General features: G+C 33.6%; 1 protein-coding gene across 1 annotated transcript in view; it reads left to right on the forward strand.

Annotated features, from left to right (window-relative positions):
- Positions 1-22,406, forward strand: part of LOC126884470 (mediator of RNA polymerase II transcription subunit 25) — a 170,145-nt gene that overhangs the window by 76,492 nt on the left and 71,247 nt on the right. The window contains exons 4-7 of the mRNA XM_050650405.1: positions 2,741-2,886; positions 6,422-6,552; positions 11,717-11,815; positions 11,868-11,987. Coding sequence (XP_050506362.1) covers positions 2,741-2,886; positions 6,422-6,552; positions 11,717-11,815; positions 11,868-11,987 — 496 coding nt within the window. The remainder of the gene's footprint in view (positions 1-2,740; positions 2,887-6,421; positions 6,553-11,716; positions 11,816-11,867; positions 11,988-22,406) is intronic.

The raw sequence follows: 22,406 nt of genomic DNA on the forward strand, positions 1-22,406 counted from the left end.
GTAATATAAACTTATTTTTTTAATGCTTTTGACTGTCAATATAAAAGTAGTTTTGCAACAATGTACAATTTTTTTATGACTACACAAATTGTATACAGGGTAAGTCAAGATGTAAATACAAGATTTTCTTCATAATTTTAAATGGAACACCCTGTATTTTATATTATTATCGAAAAGTTCTATCACTATACTTACATATCTTTTAAATATTCCCTATACCTAAAGTTATTAGTTTTCGAGATATTTTAGTTTTATTGTTGATAACAACATGTATTACTTAGTTATTAATAACAATACTTTAATTTTTATTAAAATTTATTAAAAAAACTAAATTAAATAAAAAAACTGTTCAACGTACTTCTTATGTTATAAAAGGTGTTCAAAATGAACTGCCATAACGTCTACACAAGCCTGGAGACGAGTTTCGAAAGACCTACTGATGTTTGTAAGCATTTGTTGTGTGACATTTTGAAAGTCGTTTTGAATCCTTATTTTCATATCGTTAACTATTGTTGGAGGTGTCCAACTACGTCTTTAATATAACCCCAGAAAAAGAAGTCAACTTCGTTTAATTCTGGTGATCTGGGTGGCCAGTGAACTGGCCCATCTCTTCCATCCATCTTTCAGGAAATAGTTCATCGAGTTCACCGTTGACAAGTGCGTTGTGGTGAGCAAGGGCTCCGTCGTGAAGGTACCACATAATATGTTGGCGGATGTTTAATGGTGCATTTTCAAGTAGAATAGGTAAATGATTCACTAGAAAATTTAAATAAACCTCACCATTTACCGATTCCTCAAAGACAAAAGGACCTATAACGTAACTGCCTATGATTCCACCCCAAACATTTAAGGACCATCTCGTTTGACTGTGTGTCTGAGCACAGTACGGATTGTTTGTGGAATAATAATGAAAATTGTCTCTGTTTACACTACCATTTTTGTGGAATGTTGCCTCGTCTCCAAAAAAAAAGAACAAACTCAAAAAAATCTCTCTGTATAACTATTTGTTGTTGTGACCATTGACAAAATTGTACTCTTCGTTCGAAATCATCCCCAACAAGTTCCTGATGTAATTGTATATGATATGGGTGCATGTTGTTTTTCTTGTGTATGTTTTGGATAGATCCATAACTTATATCTTGCTCTCTTGTAATATTTTGAATACTTGTATGAGGATTTTCTGTAACAGGCAGTAAAACATTTAATTCATTTTCATCCGTAATAATGATTTTTGTTTTTTCCTTTGCTTCATAAACAGAACCAGTACGATTAAACCTGTCTAATAAGTTATCAAATGCTCTCTTATTTGGTTGTTGACGCTATGGACACCGTTCCTTATAAATTCTTGTGGCAACTAATGAGTTTTTGAAACACTCTCCTAAAATCCATGTCATGTCTGTCATTTCTTCACGACTAAAATTCATTGTTAGGTAACAATTATAACAATATGGCAAACAATTATAATCAATAACAAAAATAAAAACGTACAGATAATTAAAATCTTACATTTGACAGTTCTTGTGTCAATTATTTATTTTCAAAGCCACCTTAAACAAGAACTTGCAGCAATTTATAGTTCCGATTTCTTCGCGGAAAATTAATATCATTTTGTTAGTAAATATAAAATTGTCGTTATTGTATAGAATTTACCATAAACTTGGAGAAAAAATGAAATGCAGTCTAATTTTAATTATCATTAACAAACTCATTGGAGGTTTCTAATATTAAGGGAAATTAATTTACTGTAATAAACGTATCTATGAGTTATCAACAATCAAACTAAAATATCTTGAAAACTAATAACTTTAGGTATAGGGAATATTTAAAAGATATGCAAGTATAATGAAAGAATTTTTCGATGGTAATATAAAATACAGGGTGTTCCATTTAAAAATATGAAGAAAATCTTTTATTTGCATTTTGACTTACCCTGTATACAATTTGTGTAATGATAAAAAAATTGTACGTTGTTGCAAAACTAATTTAATATTGACAGTCAACAGCAGTAAAAAAATAAGTTTATATTATATTGTTACAATCATACAGGGCGATCAAATCAGTACGATTTTTTGATAAAAGTGCTCATAACTTTGAAACACTCAGTATAACCCTAGGCAAGTGTTATATCTTTTTAATCAGAAAAATGTAGAGAAACCCAATTTTAAATAAAATACAGAGTGTTCCGTTTAAAAAAACATAACTTTGGTTTGGCACCGTGTTATGGAGGACCCTGTATATTTCTCACTAATTTTAAAATGTGTACATTAAAGGTGTCTATAACTTTTATTAACAACTTTTTTTCATATATTTTATAATAACAGGTATATTGGACTTTGTCACAGAAGTTGATCACCCTGTATAGATTCAAATCCACAAGGAAAAAATGTATTTTTTGTAGTCAGCTGTACACCATAATATGTCACAAAAATTTTTATTAAAAGAAAGTATTTTTTTAGTAATTTTTTTTAATATAGATTCATTTCTAGTAATTCGATTCATTTTTATTTGTTTCAAAAACCAGTTTTGTTACTTCGTTACCTAAGTTAATGTAAACAAATACGTAATTGAATGTTGAACCGGTATTGTGTTGAAAAGATAATTTTAAAAAATGTTGGCAATTAAAAATATATCAAAATAGGTTCATATTCTTTCAGTGATTTATATAAATTCATTAACATCAAGTACGTAAGTAAATAACGTTAGACTAACGATTTATGAACATTTTTAATTCTTGTTCTAGAAAAATATCAACTTTTCTGTGATATCTCCAAGAAAAATTCCGTCGTTATACAAATTATTCGAAAAAGCTGGAGGTGATTTGAGTTCTTCTCAAACTAAAAATTATGCGAAGGATCCGAGACATCTTGTTTTGCTCAAAGGATTTAGGTAAATATATATTATGTAATTGTTCTTATTTACCTATGATCATATATTTATTAGCTAGTCTTCGATTGATACAGTATACACAAACTAATACTATATTTTTCTATCGAAGTTAAATCTTTTGTACCTTTATAATATTTTTAATAAAATATTAAATTTATGTAAGTATTGAGATTAGTTAAGATGCTTGTTTATTCGAGAGACAGTGTCCTATCCCAGATATAGGATGTTAAATTGCTAGAAAAGTATAGGATTTAAAAATGTATTATAGATCAAAACCACTTGTGACCCTTCACAAAATTTGGTGACCAATAAGTTATTTATAGACCAGAGAATTTAGGAAAAAATAAATCGATTTTTAAGTACAGCATCTATCGACTTGTGTTCGGGATATCGTCAAGAAAAAAGTACAATAGAAAAATGGGTGAAAATACATAATTGCATTTACACTGCATAAATTGCATCCAAAAATGCATAAAAATGTCAAAATCAGTATATTACGGGCCAGATTTTGTTATTCGGGGGGTTTTTGGGGTCGCTGAATATGAATACGCCGTCAAAACCGACCCCCGGAGCCCCTGGTGCCCAGGGTTACTACCAAAACACTTCATCCGGAATTTCGAGGGTTTTCCAAACTAAATTGTTGCAAACAGATTACTTGGGGTGATTTTGGGATCGATAAATATGAATACGTCATCAGGACTGACCCCCCGGAGTACCTAGCGCCCAGGGTCACTTTCTGAGGCACGTCATTTTCTGGAATTTCGAGGGTTTTTGGCACTAAATTGAAGCAAACTGATTACTCGGGGGCTTTTGGTGTTGCTAACACAAATATGACATCAGAACCGAACCTCGAAACACCTAGTGTCCAGGATAACTGCTATGTACGTCGTCTTCTGGAATTTCGACACTAAATTGATGCGGAGTATATACTTTGGGGTATAAAAAAATTGCAAAAATAATCCAATAATCTGTTTGCATCAATTTATTAACCAAAACACTTTAAACTCTAGAAGATGACGCGCATAGCAGTCACCCCGGACAGTAAGTGCTTCAAGGATTGGTCCTGATGTCACATTCGTGTTCAGCAACCCCAAAACCCCCGAGTAAGCTGTTTGCAGCAATTTAGTACCGAAACTCTAGAAGATGGCGTGCCTCAGCAAGTGACCCTGGGCACCAGGTACTTCGAGGGTCAGTCCTGATGACGTATTCGTGCTTATAGATCCCAAAAAAACCCCAAGTAATCTATTTGCATCAATTTAATGTCGATAGCCTTCGAAACACCAGCTGACGTGCCTAAGCAGTATAACCCTGAACACCAGGTGCTCCGGTGTCGGTTCTGATGTTATATTCATGTTCAGCAACCCCAAGAATCTCCGAGTAACGAAATACAGTAAAACCTCGATATACCGGACTAATTGGGAGAACAGGATGATCAGGGAACAGGAAGCCGAAAGCCCGTTGTATAAAAATGGGTTTAAAATCAGTTAATTTTTTTTTAATTATGTATTAGTCCTGTCGCCAGGGGGGGTACAACGGCCTCGTTAATTCAGATGGACTTACTCAAGTTTTTTTTTATGTATTTTGACCCGTAGAACACGAATTTTTTGGGTAACAGTTGATCCGGATGTCGATAAGATTGTTATAGACCAAGAACTTGAGGAATCAAATAACAGCGATTTTTGGCAAAACAAAGCAATATTTTGTATTTTTTGGGCCATTTTAAGTAAAAAATATTTCTACAAGTTTTTTCGTAGGATGCACAGTTTTCGAGATAAACGCGGTTGAACTTTAAAAAAATCGAAAAATTGCAATTTTTGAACCCGAATAACTTTTGATTAAAAAATAAAATAGCAAGTCTGCTTACCGCATTTGAAAGTTTAAGTCAAATTATATCGGTTTTGATTATTTGCATTGGTAAAAATTTATTTTTTTATTGTTTAACAAAGCTATAAACACGTAGGGTTTCCCGTGCTTTTACATGCGTTTTAACGCATGTAACGTAGAAATAGTCTTGATTGCACTAGTACCTATTCTACCTACTCGTTCGATTTTAAATGAGAAATCATAGAAACATCACTCACGCACTAGTTGTTTGTAGCTTTGTTTAACAATAACACAATAAATTTTTAGCAATGCAAATAATCAAAACCGACATAATTTGACTTGAACTTTCAAAGGCGCTAAGCAGAATTGCTGTTTTACTTTTTAATCAAAAGTTATTCGGGTTTAAAAATTGCAGTTTTTCGATTTTTTGAAAGTTCAACCGCGTTTATCTCGAAAACTGTGCATCCTACTAAAAAACTTGTAGAAATATTTTTTGCTTAAAATGACCCAAAAAATACAAAATATTGTTTTGTTTTGCCAAAAATCGCTGTTATTTGATTCCTCAAGTTCTTGGTCTATAACAATCTTATCGACATCCGGATCAACTGTTACCCAAAAAATTCGTGTTCTACGGGTCAAAATACATAAAAAAAACTTGGGTAAGTCCATCTGAATTAACGAGGCCGTTGTACCCCCCCTGGCGACAGGACTATATTGTACAAACTGTATTTAGATATAGTGCACAAACATGTAAGTTAAAAAACGAATAAAGTTTTGTTCGCTCCTTTTTTACGTTTCTACTTCATCTAAAAACTTTCTGCAATATACTCATTTGGTGACAAAATTATTCACTGATTCATGGGTTGAATAAGCGATGTATTTTTTGGCAAAACATACAATTAAACTTGCCATCTTCTGAATTTAGAATAATTTCAGGGGGGTTAGCAATCAATAAACATTTAAAGTAACATAAACATTTAAATAGTTAAAATCAATAAACATTTCACCTCTTTAGGCGGTAGGTATTGCCAGTTTCTTCTCTTGAAATTTTCTCACTGCAGGTACAAATCCTTTAAAAACCAATTTTTGAAAATATCTCTGGTGAACCATGCCCTATTAGAGCTATAATATTTATGAAAAGGGTAGTTGATGCCTTTTGATGATTATATCTTTGACAACAGTAGGTTTACGAGATTTACCAACAATTATAGTAGTCAATCCATGCGATCTATCGGTGTTAGCACAAAGCAGTACCGAGATCCTGTCCTTGTTGGTTTTCCTTCTAGAACTCGATTTTTCATATTTTTTTGCATTCAATTTTTTTTAACATTTGATCAGATTTTTTGTCCGCTATATCCAAAGTCTGTTAAATAGAGGTCCGTTCTATCGAGGTTTTACTGTACTTGTTTTAACATGTTTATGCACATTGTGCATAAACTTGTCCTGGGTTTTTATTTTTTACAACTATTGATTACATTCAAATTAAAATCTTCAATCAACAACCAAAGTTTTTTATTGTAAAAACAAGAATTTTTTGGCAATTTCCCTCTCTCTTTATAGTGATACTTTAAACCTTTGGCCATAGCTCTGATGATAGCCTTGTAAGCCGAAGCTAGGATATTTAAAAAACTTTACACACTTAAAAATACTTTTCTTTCCCATTCTTTCAATAACTTTTTAATTAGTAATCACTTTTAAATCTTATACACAGTCTAAAGGAACGTTCTGTAAGTCCACCACCAGGGGCAACGACCACAAGTCAGACACAAATAACAAATACTGGTATGCCGACAATGACGTCATTGCCAAGTCCATTGCAGGGAAGTGACAGTCCAATACCGGGTAAGTGTTACATTTAATTTTTGAATAATGTATTATATTTTATGGTATTCATGTAATAATTTAGCTCTACTGATATATGTAGTCCATTCACTAACGGTAAAATAGTGCAAAACCTCTAAATTTTAAAGAACCGCTTGGATTAACATGAAATTTGGCATACACATAGCTAACATGTCAAAGCAAAAAGTGGGGTGAAAAAATATGCGTTCAAAATAACTCTGAAATTGGACAAACTGACTAATTCTAAGCAACTGTAGTTCTATATATTTTTTTTACTAAGTCAATACTTTTCGAGTTATTTGCGAGTGAATATATCTTAATTTTTCAACAAAAAGAAACGTTTTTAGACGGTTTTTCGAAAATAACTTAAAAAGTAAGTACTTTATCGAAAAAAAATCAAAGCAAATATATACCTAGCTTATAAAAAAGTGAAAAAAGGTGTATATATGAAGTCTGTAGACCTAACAGAAGCAGAGTTGTAGCTAATGAAAGTAGGTCCTTATTCGTCATATTCCAAATCGAATATTTCACCGTGAAATAACCAAGAAATCAAGCACTTTTCGGAGAAAACTCATTACAAATTTTTTAAAGTGTTTAAAAAAGCTTTATTTTTGTTTTTAAAAAAGTTTCAAAATCAAAACGTAAGTAAGTCAAAAGTAAGTAAGTTACGCTCAAAAAATGTTGGTCCCATTTTCTGTGGTAAAAAAATTGTGAAAATCACTCCCTAATTAACATCTCAAATGAAATTAATCGTTACCGCTTCATAAGTTACTTTATGTATGTATTTTTATACGATCTGTAAGTTTCATCTATTGAAAGTGCCCATTTTTGAAAATGTTGTAGTTAAAAAGGATTGAACGAGTCACTAATCACGAGTGTATGCAAATTTTGAACAGCCATATCTTTACCAATTTGTGTATTACTGTAAAACAAAAATTTTTAACACATTCATAAAATCAATACCTGCATTTTTCTACTCCTTAAGATTTTTGGCATCACTAATAATTTTTAAGTTATTTAAAAAAAATTAATTTTTTTTTGGTTTAAAGCCAAATTTTTTCAAAACTGGGCACTTTGAACCAATAAAACTTACAGATCATATAAACAACACATATAAATAAAGAAAGTTGTGAAGCGGTAAAGATTAATTTCATTTGGGATGCTAATTACGGGGTGATTTGTATGATATTTTTACCAAAAAAAATAGAGACCAACTTTATTTCGAGCGTAACTTACCTACTTTTGATGCTAGAAACTTTTTTAGAAAACAAAAATAAAGATTTTTTCAAGCACTTTAAAAAAGTTGTGATGCGTTTTCCCAAATAAAAGGGCTTCCTTGGTTATTTCACGTTGAAATATTCGATTTGGAATTTGACTAATACGAACCTAACTTTCATTAGCTACAGCTACAACTCTGCTCTACTGGTTTTACCGACTTCATGTTTACATTTTTTAAACTTTTTTATAAGCTATATTTTTACTACAAATAGTTTTTTCGATAAAATAATTACTTTTTGAATTCTCGGGAAACCGTCTAAAAACGTGGTTTTTATGGTGAAAAATGAACTAAACGTATTAACTCACAAATAACTGGAAAAGTATTGACTTAGTGAAAAAACTCTATAGAGCAAAAGTTGCTTAGAATCAGATAATCCAATTCCTGACTTATTTTGATCGTATATTTTTTCACCCCCGAGAAGCAGTGCATCGTTAGAGGGACTTTCGAAGCAAGAGCACTAAAAAAACTTAACAGATACCTTTGACAAATATGAAACAGATATTTGTGTCATTCAGGAGACCGAATACAAAGGAATTTTCTGCACAGAAATGGGAAAAAAATAGGAAAAAAGTCACGAACTATTGAGAAACTATATTATGTACTAAATATACTTTGATATCTATCACAATTTATAGTCTAAGAGCTAGTGAACCCTCCGACTAACGGTCGTCCTGTAAGGCTAGAAATTTTTCTATAGTGATAATTCATAGCACACCAAGGCTAAAAACCATGACCTGGCAGGCATCAGCGGTGCACGTGTATCTACCAGGTGAATCGAAAAATACAAATTTAGGGGGTAAAATAAACTTTCTCCTGTAAGGTTTAAATTTAAGTATGTGTTTGAGAAGAAATGTGTTCATTTAGAAGAAATGTGTACAATGACAGGCGATTCTGAAGAGCATAAGACCTTGCCAGGCGAGGGGAAAGATTAGGGGTTTTTCCTAAAATTATTCTTTTTGCATCGAACAAATTTTTTTTAGGTTTTTTGAATCATTCAAACAGAAAAGGTCTTTAGTGATTTTTCTCTTAAGTTAATAGTTTTTGTTATACCGGGTGTCCACTTATATTTTCCCCCATTTTAACTGCCTATAACTTCTAAACGGCTCAAGATAGAAATATGCGGTTTTCACTGAAATGTTTTATTTTAGTAAAAGTTTTGTCTGAATGAATGGAATTTTTTATATCGCTTTCAAATACGAAATAAAAAATGGCGGATTTTTGAAAAAAACTTTGTTGACTTTTTTGTAATGTAACACCCAGTATATCCTTTTGTAAATTGAAAGAAAGGTTATTCACCTATCTAGCGATATAAAGTTTTTCAAAATCGGTTGTCAAATCACTGAGTAATTTATTTTTAAAATGAGAGGTGCAACGTGGATATCACATACCTAAATAACATAACTAAGCAAGTTATGTGATTTCCACATTGCATCTTTCATTTTAAAAATTAATTGCTCAGTCATTTGACAACCGATTTTAAAAAAATTTATATCGCTGGATAGATAGATGACCGTTTTTTCAAGTTTTTAGGTAAATGACCATTTTTTGTAGAGCTTTTAAATAAAATATGGCGGATTTTTGAAAAAAAACGTTCACTTTTTTTATTAAAACACTCAGTATTTTTTTTGTGTCTTGAAAAAACGGTCATTTACCTATCCAGCGATACAAAAATTTTTAAAATCGGTTGCCAGATGACTGAGCAGTTAATTTTTAAAATGAGAGATGCAATGTGGAAATCACATAACATAATATCATTTTGCTCAGTTATGTTATTTAGATATGTGATATCCACGTTGCACCCCTCATTTTAAAAATTAATTACTCAGTGATTTGACAACGGATTTTGAAAAACTTTATATCGCTGGATATGTGAATGACCTTTCTTTCAATTTACAAAAAGATATACTGGGTGTTCCATTAAAAAAAAGTCAACAAAGTTTTTTTACAAAATCCACCATTTTTTATTTCGTATTTGAAAGCGATATAAAAAATTCAATCCGTTCAGACAAAACTTTTACTAAAATAAAACATTTCAGCGAAAACCGCATATTTCTATCTTGAACCGTTTAGAAGTTATAGGCAGTTAAAATGGGGGAAAATATAAGTGGACACCCGGTATAAGCGATTGAAAATTTTGAAAATTTCGAAATCGGCCATTTTTAACCCTAAATCGGACATTTATCTAAAAATTTCAATGTTGCCAAGGTACGTAGATATTCTTTAAACATTGATTGATGAAATCCCGAAGAGTTTTTTGCAATAAAATATCGAAAACCCCTTTGTTTTTTTAATTGCTAATCAAGCGTGCGCGACACTGTAGTATAAGTGAGGACGTTTGAGTTTGCATGAATTCATTATCTCGAGAATGGGCAAATTTCAAGAGAAATCCTCAGACAGGTCGATATTTTTGAATTAGGACTTTGTGGCATATATATACTAGTGACGTCATCCATCTGGGCGTGATGACGTAATCGATGATTTTTTTAAATAAGAGTAGGGGTTGTGTGATAGCTCATTTGAAAGGTTATTTAATTCTCTATTCACTAATATAAACATTAATATAATTATTTATACAGGGTGTAGAAAATTTTTTTTTATTAAATTAACTTTGATTAAATTTGACAAATAAAAGAAAAATTTTTTTTTGTACACCCTGTATAAATAATTATGTTAATGTTTATATTACTGAATAGAGAATTAAATAACCTTTCAAATGAGCTATCACACAACCCCTACTCTTATTTAAAAAAATCATCGATTACGTCATCACGCCCAGATGGATGACGTCACTAGTATTATATATATATGCCACAAAGTCCTAATTCAAAAATAAAAATCCACCTGTCTGAGGATTTCTCTTGAAATTTGCTCATTCTCGAGATAATGAATTTATGCAAACTCGAAACGTCCTCACTTATACTACAGTGTCGGGCACGCTTGATTAGCAATTAAAAAAACAAAGCTGTTTTCGATAATTTATTGCAAAAAATTCTTCGGGATTTCATCAATCAATGTTTAAAGAATATCTACGTACCTTGGCAACATTGAAATTTTTAGATAAATGTCCGATTTAGGGTTAAAAATGGCCGATTTTGCAATTTTCAAAATTTTCAATCGCTTATATAACAAAAACTATTAACTTAAGAGAAAAATCACTAAAGACCTTTTCTGTTTGGAATGATTCAAAAAACCTAAAAAAAATTGTTAGATGCAAAAAGAATAATTTTAGGAAAAACCCCTAATCTTTCCCCTCGCCTGGCAAGGTCTTATGCTCTTCAGAATCGCCTGTCATTGTACACATTTCTTCTAAGTGACTTACTCAAACACATACTTAAATTTAAACCTTACAGGAGAAAGTTTATTTTACCCCCTAAATTTGCACTTTTCGATTCACCTGGTAGATACACGTGCACCGCTGATGCCTGCCAGGTCATGGTTTTTAGTCTTGGTGTGCTATGAATTATCACTAGAAAAATTTCTAGCCTTGCCGGACGACCGTTAGTCGGAGGGTTTACTAGCTCTTAGACTATTAATGACATTAATTCAATCTACCTGTTCTAATATACGGATTTCAAAACATGGATAATTACGAAAGAAAATAATGAAAAAATAGCGAAAATACAAAAGGGCAATGGAAAGACATCAGCTACGTATCCAATTTGTATTCCGGAAAAATAGTTTCACAGTTAGTAAGACGTTAGTGAAAATTCGCTGGTAATTGAATTAAAATTATTTAAGATATAGAGGGGAAAAATCAAGAGAATATTCAAAAATATGTTTATGGCTAATTAAATACATGATTTTACTTAGCAAATTAAACAAAATTGAAATAAGCATTTGTTAATCCTAATAGACTTCCTCAACATTAATACCATGTTTTCTCAGGTACCACACAGCCGAATTCTAACATTTTGGTTAATACCACTGCTGGGGTAGGGGCGAATGTTGGACAGAATAATGTTTATAGACCACAAGGAACCCAAGGTTTGTTTTTATTTAGTAAAACTTAATTCAATCTAATAACATCTCTTCTTAGGTATGAATATGCCACCGCAAAAAGGAGTAGGTGTAGTAAATGTACCAGGAGGTCGAATGATGGCCAATAATCAAATATCAATGATGCAAGTTAACGCTCCGCCTGGTTATCATGCCACAGGTAAGACTAAATAATAGTTTTGTAGCGAGTTACAGTTAAATAAAACTCAGGGTGCGATTTATACAGGGTGTTTGGTAAAGAATGGGCCATAGTTTAACCTTAGATTCCTGAGGTTAAAATAGGTCGATTTAAGCTAACTAACCTTAGTACAAAAGTTGATAATAACCGAAATACAGGGTGTCAAAGTTGAACTTTTATTTTATTTATTTTTGAATATTTCCTGACAGGCATGGGACAACAACACGAAATTTGGTAAGTGGTGCTAGTATTGTACAATCTACTAAATTATGTTAAACACACATTTCTGACTATTACCAGAGGCGTACTATGGAGGAACATGAATGGTTTACCCTTCTCAAATTCTACGCCACTGGCGGAATTGCTATTTTAGTGCAATTTTTTGATTCTCCAATACTTTCTATGTAAAAACATACTATTTTCGAGATATTAGTTTTCGAGATATTTGACGCTAAAAACGAAGGAGGATACATTAATCAAAATAAGTGTGCCTTTCCATTTTTAACTTCAAATATCTCGAAAACTAATGACGTTATCGTTACGAATGAAGAGTATATTATTTACATAGAAAGTATTGGAGAATCTGAAAATTGTGCTAAAGTAGCAGTTTCATCAGTGGCGTAGAATTTGGGAACGGTCAACCATTTACTTTCCCCTGTCGTACGCCTCTGGTATTAACCACAAACGATTATTTAACATAATTTAGTAGGGTGTACAGTAGCTACACTTTCTGCCAGGTACCATAAGGATATGTAAAATTGTTTTATAGTACCGGGCACACCTAGTTCTTCAAGTTTTAAATAAAGAATAAATTATTAAAAAAAAGAATACTTTAAAATAATTTGACATATCCGTGTGATACTTGGCAGAAAGTGTAGGCACTGTACACCCTACTAAATTATGTTAAATAATTGTTTCTGGCTACTACCAGAGGCGTACGACAGGGGAAAGTGAATGGTTGATTCTTCCCAAATTCTACGCCACTGATGAAACTGCTATTTTAGCATAATTTTTAGATTCTTTAATACTTTCTATACAAATAATATACTCTTCATTCGTAACGATAAAGTCACACTTATTTTGATTAATGTATTATGCTCCTTTAATGTGGATAAGAAGACCAAATGTAGAACTGGAGAGGATGTATGGTGAACCAAACATAGTAGCGATCATAAAATCACAAAGACTGAGATGGTTGGGACATATCCAAAGGATGCCAAACACGAGACTTCCCAAAAAATACTAACTGGAGGAATAGGAGGAAAGAAGAAGAAAGGTAGACCGAAAAACAGGTGGAAGAAAGATGTTGAAAAAGACAGAAGAACTGAAAATCACAAATTGGAAAAATAAACCAGCAAATAGGAGAGATTGGAAAGGAATAGTAAACCAAGCCATGGGCCTTCTAGGCCTGGAGAACTAAACTATATACAGGGTGTTTCATTAATAATTGTCCATATAGTAACTGGAGAAACCTTAGCACAAAATACGAAGATTTAACCTAAAACAATTAAATAAAATGTTGTTCCTTACTGAGTTACAGGGTGTTTTATCTAAAAATTTAAAAACTATTTTTGCTCAGCATTTTAAAACTATTCGACGTATCCTTTTCATACTTGGTAGAAAGTGCGGCTACTAGACACCCTACTAAATTATGATAAACAAACGTTTCTAGCTACTACCAGAGGCGTACGACAGGGGATGGTGAATGGTTGACCTTCTCAAATTCTACGCCACTGGAGGAATTACTATTTTAGTGCCATTTTTAGATTCTACAATAGTTTCTACGTAAATAATATACTCTTCATTGATAACGATAAAGTCATTAGTTTTCGAGATATTTGAAGTTAAATATGAAACTGCACAGTTATTTTGATTAATTTATGATATGATTCATATGATTAAAATTTAAAAATTATTTGTACCCAGTACTTTAAAGCTATTTGGCGTATCCTTATCATACTTGGCAGACAGTGTAGGTACTGGACACCCTACTAAATTAAGATAAATAAACGTTTCTAGCTACTACCAGAGGCGTACGACAGGGGATAGTGACTGGTTGACCCTTCCCAAATTCTACGCCACTGACGAAATTGCTATTTTAGTGTAATTTTTTTATTTTGCAGTACTTTTTATGTAAATAATATACTGTTCATTCGTAACGATAAATTGATCAGTTTTCGAGATATTTGAAATTAAAAATGAAGCGACACAATACACTGATCAAAATAACCGTGTCGTTTCATTTTTAACTTCAAATATCTCGAAAAGTAATGACTTTATCGTTACGAATGAAGAGTATATTATTTTCATAGAAAGTATTGGAGAATCCAAAAATTTAACTAAAATAGCAATTTCGCCAGTGGCGTAGAATTTGGAAAGGGTCGACCATTTACTTTCTCCCGTCGTACGCCTCTGGTAATAGCCATAAACGTTTGTTTAACATAATTTAGTAGTTTGTATAGTACCTATACTTCCTGCCAAGTATGAAAAGAATACGTGGAATAGTTTTAAAATGGTGAGCAAAAATAGTTTTTAAATTTTTAGATAAAACACCCTGTAACTCAGTAAGGAACCACATTTTATTTAAGTGTTTTAGGTTAAATCTTCGTATTTTGTTCTATATCGGTTCTAACCGGTTTCTCCGGTTACTATATGGACAATTTAATGAAACACCCTGTATATTATGCTCCTTCGTTTTTAGCTTCAAATATCTCGAAAACTAATGGCTTTATCGTTACGAATGAAGAGTATGTTTTTTACATAGAAAGTATTGAGGAATCAAAAAATTGCACTAAAATAGCAATTCCGCCAGTGGCGTAGAATTTGGGAAGGGTCAACCATTCACGTTCGTGAATGAAGAAGAAGAGTTCGTGCCAAGGAGTATACAGCAGGAGACCGGTATGGGTTACTGAGTTATCCACGCAGCACAAGATTGATCGCCTAAATTGGTGTCTTCATCACCAAAACTGGAACATTGGGAATTGACAAAATGTACTATTTTCAGAAAAAGTCAGGATTTGTGTAAAATCAGATGAATCACCAAATCGTGTACTTAGAGCAGTCATGTCAAAGATACGGCCCGCGGGCCGCATCCGGCCCCCGGGCCATACCAATAGGGCCCGCGATCGCAATGTGTCACAGAAAGAAGAATCATGTTTTTTAGAGCTTTTAGACTTCACTCGATTGCTCTACGGAAGTTTTAAAATGCGTACACTACAATACATTTATAAGTCATTTCAAAGGCAGCGCGTGCCTAGACAAGCGAGAGAGATAGGCAGTAACACCATCTCTTAGCGGAAACACCCTATTATTTTTGTTGAGAACAATAGAATCTTCCATGCGCTTCGAGTCTAGACTAGAACCTTCCTTATCGATATAAAAGAAGTGCGTCGACGTGTCACGTGAGTCAGTTGCGAAGTAGTGGTTGAGAAGGTATTGTACATTTGTTTGTGTCGTGCGTGTGCGATATCCATAATTGTGTCGAGTTCCATATTTGTTACGATTTCGGCATAATGTCACAAAAACGTAAAGTTGATAGTGAACGTAGAGTTTTTCAGTCTAAATGGGAAAATGCATATTTTTTCATAGAATGGAAAGGTAAACCACTGTGTTTGATTTGCAATCAAACAGTTGCTGTTTGTAAGGAGTTTAACTTGAAGAGACACTATGATACGAATCATAAATCAAAATTCGATTGTTACACTGAAAAAATAAGAATGGACAGATTGTCATCTTTAAAATCTAAACTTCAAGGTCAACAATCGATGTTTACTAAAGCTAATACTGAGAGCGAAGATGCCCTGAAATCAAGTTTTATTATTGCATTAGAAATCGCGAAGAGATCAAAACCTTTCACTGATGGTGATTTTATTAAAGACTGTATGTTGAAAGTTGCCGATGTTTCATTTCCATTTCAAAAGTCAATAATTCAAAATATTTCGCTGTCAAGAAACACTGTTGCTTCAAGAATAAATGATTTATCTCAAAATTTGGTTCTTCAACTGAAGGAGAAAATTAAGGAATTTACAAACTTTTCACTGGCTGTTGATGAGAGCACTGATACTGTTGATACAGCTCAACTTGCTGTTTTTATACGAGGTATTAACAGTAACTTTGAAATAACTGAAGAACTATTAAAGTGCGTTCCATTGACAGGTACTACAACAGCAAATGATATTTATTCTGCATTGGAGCATTTGATGGCAGAATATGGACTCGATTGGAATATACTTAGCAGCACAACTACGGATGGCGCTCCTGCCATGGTTGGCCAACATTCGGGCGTTGTAACTAAATTAAAACAGAAAACATCAGGAAATTTTGTGGGATTTCACTGTATAATTCACCAGGAATCATTGGCATCCAAACATTTAAAAATGGACCATGTCATGCAACCTATAATTAAAATAGTAAATTTTATAAGGAGCAGAGGACTAAATCACCGACAGTTCAGGCAGTTTTTACAAGATTTGGACGAAAAGTTTTCTGATGTCCCTTATTTCACCGAAGTTCGTTGGCTCAGTCGAGGAGTAGTTTTAGAAAGATTTTTTGCATTACGTGACCCTATTCAAGCTTTCATGTTAGAAAAAGGCAACCCAATTGATTATGACAATGACTGGTGGGTTGATTGTGCCTTTTTGGTAGATATGAATAAACACTTGACTGATCTGAATGTAAAGTTACAGGGTAAAAATCTGATTGTCACTCAAATGTACTCATGTATTCAAGCCTTTGAAACAAAGTTGAGGCTGTGGGAAAATCAGGTAAAAAATCAAACTTTGGATCATTTCCCTCATTTAAAATCATTTGGCACAGTGGATCAAAAAAAATTGGATCAATATTCTCAACTTCTGCAAAATCTTATCACGGAATTCAACAATCGTTTTGAAGACTTCCACAAAATGAATGAAATGGAATTCCCAATTTTCAACAATCCATTCAATTTTGAAGCTTCACAGGCACCAGTTCATTTGCAAATGGAGTTGATAGATCTTCAATCGGACAGTATTTTGAAAGAAAAATTTAAAGAGGTTAACGCACTTACATTTTATACACAATATTTCAAGAGTTTGGATAACTACCCGGAATTAAAAAAGCATGCAGCACGCATTCTGTGCATGTTTGGTAGCACCTATTTATGTGAGCAGATGTTTTCCGTCATGAAAATAAATAAGAACAAACATCGCACAAGACTTACAAATGAACATCTCCAATCAATTCTTAAAATAAATACAACGAATATGATACCTGACATCAATGAGCTTGTCAAAAACAAGAGAAGTCAGGTATCTGGATCCTCGAGCTCAAAATAATTACCCTCTTTTATAACTTTGATATGATTTTTAACAACCGTATATTATAAGTATACTATTAAATAAAATGTTATAATAATTCAGTACATTTTTTTTTATTTGAATCTGGCCCGCCGACACATTCTGAATTTAATATATGGCCCTCTGCAAAATTGAGTTTGACACCCCTGACTTAGAGGTCGAGGAAGACAAGCAAGAACGAAAACTGTCAGATATGTTCACAAATATACAAGGGGAAGTGTAATGTTCTGGAGAGGAATTGTGATCCGTAAAAAAACTCCTTTAATTTTTATCCAATCAACTTTAACTGCTCACAGGTATGTTGATAACCTGTAGTCAGGCCCTGGAGAGGTGCAACAGGAGACAATTTAATTTTATTGCATGATAATGGACCTCCACATACCATTAGAGTGACTAGAGACAACCTTGAAGCAGAAGGTATCCTTTGTTTGGAATGACCTGCTTGCTCACCCGAGCTAAAGAAGTCTGTCATCACTTTGAGATAAGTTCCACGTTTCAGCCCCATATATCAAAGCCGGTCTTATTAAGGTCTTGTATTATATTGAGCTTTACTGCACGTTTTATATTTTTGTTTTTTAAATGTTTATGGAGACCGGGAACAGTTCTGTTTGCTACTGCTATACGTTTTTTTTTGTATTTCGTCGCTTGACGTGTTTACTAGCGATCCAAGATATGTGAGTTCCTTGACTTGCTCAAAGGTATGATTGTTAATTTGAATTATCTGTTGATATTTCGGGAGTTTTTAGAAACCAACATATATTTGGTTTTTTCCTCGTTTACCACAAGTCCTAATTCACTTGCCGAGTCCGAAAGCCTTGTGAAACACTGCACCATGTCTCTCATATTTCTGTCCACTACAACTATATCGTCAGCGAATGCGAGAATTTGTGTCGATCTACTAAAAATAGTTCCATTCATTCTAATATTTAATTTTCTGACTGCTTTTTCCAAGGCAATATTAAAAAGGAGACACACCAGCGAGTCTCCCTATCTTAAACCATTATTAACGTCAAAGAACGTAGAGTTTTCTCCTTGAATTCTAAATTTTTTAGTTAGCAATGCTATTTTTTTGTAATTCAGTTATAATGGATTTTGTAAGAACCTGCACCATCTTTTGCCCAATATTTCAACCTATTTCTGTAACACAATATCTCGTATATTTGCCCATAGTTGGTCAATGTCTTCTTCTGTTTTCTGTCCTTATTTGATCTTATATTTGCTGTCTGTATACATTTGCTATGTCGGGATCTTTTAGTTTATTAATGTCGATTTTTTCTGTCCTTTTCCCGATCTCCTTTTTTAAATCCGATATTCTCTCTTTGTACTGGAATTTGTACTGGAATCAAACTGCTACGGTCAACTACATAACTACACCGATGAAATCTCCATACAACGAGGAGTCAGACAAGGTTGCATTTTGTCACCAACATTGTTTAATGTTTACTCGGACCAGTTATTTAAAAAGGCACTTGAGAGACAGCCATATGGAATAAAAATCAACGGAGAACTACTTAATGTGATAAGATATGCAGACGATACAGTAATTCTGTCGGATAATATTGAAGGTCTCCAAATTCTGCTTGATCATATTCACGAGATAGGAGAGGAAATGGCCATTAAAATAAACTCAAACAAAACCAAATTTTTAGTGTTTAGTCGTGACCCACATCCCGATGCAAAACTTCAGTTAAACGGAGTCCAAGTGGAGAAAGTTCACAAAATGATATATTTGGGAACTGTGATAACGGACCAACTAGATCCAGACATAGAAATAAAACGTAGAATAGCAATGACTAAAACTACTTTTATGAAAATGAAGTCATTTCTTTGCAATAATCATCTCAGTTTAGAACTAAGACAAAGAATAGTCAAGTGCTATGTTTGGTCCGTACTTTTGTATAGTGCAGAAGTGTGGACTCTAAAAGTATCGATCAGAACAGAATTGAAGCATTGGAAATGTGGATTCATAGACGGATGCTGAAGATACCCTGGACAGCAAGAAAAACTAATGAAGAAGTACTAAGGAAGGTCAACAAAGATAGAGAACTTCTAAAGACTGTTAATCATCGAAAAATGTCTTATCTGGGACATATAGTGAGGGGAAGTCGATATAAAATATAACTGATCCTTAAAAGCAAAATAGAGGGCCGTAGAGGTGTAGGAAGAAAACAAGTTTCTTGGTTAAAAAACATTCGTGAATGGACTCAAATATCAAATGCAGGACAATTATTCCATATTGCAGAAGATCGAGAAGCCTTCGCAATGGTGATCGCCAACGTCGGATAATTCTGATATGGCACGTGAAGAAGAATTCTCTCTTTAAATCGTGCTTTAACCAAATAGTGATCACTATCTATGTTTGCTCCTCTAAAAGACCTAACATCTAAAAAGTTAGAGCAGTGTCTTGCATCAATGATTATATGATCTATTTGGTTAATCGTTTCATTATCAGGAGAGTTCCAAGTTTCCTTATGTATATCTTTATGGGGAAATCGTGTCCCAGCTATTTTCATATACTTAGACATCGCAAAGTTTATGATTCTGAGACCGTTATCATTAGAGTCTACGTGTAAGCTCTCTTTTCCGATGGTGGGTGAAAATATATTCTCTCTTCCGACTTTGGCATTAAAGTCTCCTCTTAAGTTCATGTGCCTATCCAGCAGATTTTCTAGAGTCATGACTTGTTATACTTGCGGATTGTCAGATCCCCCTTGCGTTGTGTTATATTTTATTAAGATTAATTTCACTACTTAAAAGTCGTGGGTAGTCGTGGTTGAACCATGTGGTATTTAGGCACACCTAGGTTTCGACTTCTCTCTGAAATCTTCAGTCTCGCGACTGAGGTACCGGGAGCCCTGGTGAAGACTTCAGAGAGGAAGTCAAAGTGTTGGTGTACCTAAATTCCACGCTGTTCAACCTGGATACTGAATAAATTTGATATTAATTTTTCTAACAGAGAGAGAGAGAGAGAAAGAGAAAGAGAGAGAGAGACTGCAAGTAATTTTGCACAATTATTTCATTGTAACAACATCATAACCCTACACCATTGTATGGTAGAAGGGACAAATTTGCAATAAAAGAAAAAATGCAGCGTCAAAATGAATTTTTATTCAAAAAAATTGCAAAGGGGATTCGACAAAGGATAAATATAAGTGTTCAAATTGATGCCCATTTTGATCAATGTATTTAATGCAACGTTTAAGTTAAGATAAAATGCGAAGAAAAGAAGAAAGCCTGTTTACAATACAGAACAAAACAAACACAACAGGCATACAACCACTACACACGAATCAGAAACGAAACGAATACTTTAGTGAGGCAAATAAAAAGGGAGCACTGGCAGAGTTTCTCAAAACAGATGGAACACGACTTCTACGGAACACAAGAAGAAGTATGGAGAATGATCAGAGGGCATAGAAAGGAGATGAACGAATTAATAAAAGCGAAACACATTCAGAAGGAAACATGGGCAGACTACTTCCGATCTCTATTTGCTAAAGGCGACGATAATGAACCACCAACACCTGAAGTTACGACAAACGAAGAAATAAACATCGAGGAGGGAGAGCTAAAGGAAGCATTCAGAAAATTAAAAAATAGAAAATCTCCAGGAGAGGACAGAATATCGAACGAACTCCTAAAGTACGGAGGACAAGATCTAACTAAACAACTATTAAAACTAATACAAATAATAATAGAACAAAACAGAATACCACAAGAATGGATATCAAGCATCCTAATACCTCTCTTCAAAAAAAGGAGACAAATTAGACTCGGAGAATTACAGAGGGATTACTTATTAAACACAACATTAAAATTAACAACAAAAGTGATAACAAACAAATTGAATGAAATTATAACATTAGCAGAAGAACAACAAGGTTTTAGGTCGGGAAGAGACCTTAAGAAAGCATTTGACAGGGTCACATTAAAGGACGTTAACCACTTGTTATACTCGAGAGAGGTACCTCTGGGAATAATTAAAACGATAGAAAACATCTACCAGAACAACACAATAAAAATAAAAGTGGAAGATGAACTAACTGACCCAATTGAAGCCGGCAATGGGATAAGACAGGGGGATTCCTTGAGTCCTTTATTGTTCAACCTGATCATGGACGAAATAATAAAAAAAGTAAGAACTAAAAAAGGATACCAAATGGGAGAAAAACAACTTAAAAAAATAATCTGCTATGCGGACGATGCAGTACTAATCTCTCAAAGTGAAGATGATTTACAACGTATGCTGCACCAATTCAACATAATCGCCAGAAAATTTAACATGTTAATTTCCTCAAAAAAGAGAAAATGCATGGTTATAACAGCAGATCCAATAAGATGTAAATTGGAGCTGGAAGGTCAGATAATAGAACAAGTGATGGAGTGTAAATACCTAGGCATCACACTATCTAGCTACGGAAGGCTCGAAACAGAAGTGGGAGATCAAGTGAATAGAGCAAACAGAGCCGCAGGTTGTCTGAATGACACAATATGGAGAAATAAAAATATCGGAAAAGAAATGAAGGGCAGAATTTACAAAACAGTCATCAGACCAATAATGACATACGCGGCAGAAACACGACCCGACACAGAGAAGACAAAAAGATTGCTCGAAACAGCGGAGATGAAAACCCTTCGAAAAATCGATGGTAAGACTCTATGGGACAGAGCTAGAAGTGCAGATATACGACGGAGATGCAAGGTGGATAACATTATTAACTGGGTAAGAAACAGAAGAATAGAATGGAATGACCACATAAGCCGAATGACAACAAATATGGTAGTCAGGACAGCGAGAGACGGTTCCCCAATAGGAAGACGATCAGTGTCAAGACCACGAAAACGATGGAACGACAACTTACTAGAGGCACATTGAAAAAACAGACAGAGTCATGTCTATACAAAAAGAAGAAGAAGAAAGAAGAAGTTTCGCAACGGAGAGGCAGGTCCGGGGAAGCACGTCAAGCTGCCGCGAAGATTATCAAATTCTTCTTCAATTGCAGGAGGTCGGTAAGGGTGCGTAATCCTCTTGCCAAAACGGGGTAATTGAGAAGGCCCCACAGGAAGA

Source organism: Diabrotica virgifera, chromosome 5 (genome assembly GCF_917563875.1).
Source record: "Diabrotica virgifera virgifera chromosome 5, PGI_DIABVI_V3a".
Lineage (NCBI taxonomy): Eukaryota > Metazoa > Arthropoda > Insecta > Coleoptera > Chrysomelidae > Diabrotica > Diabrotica virgifera.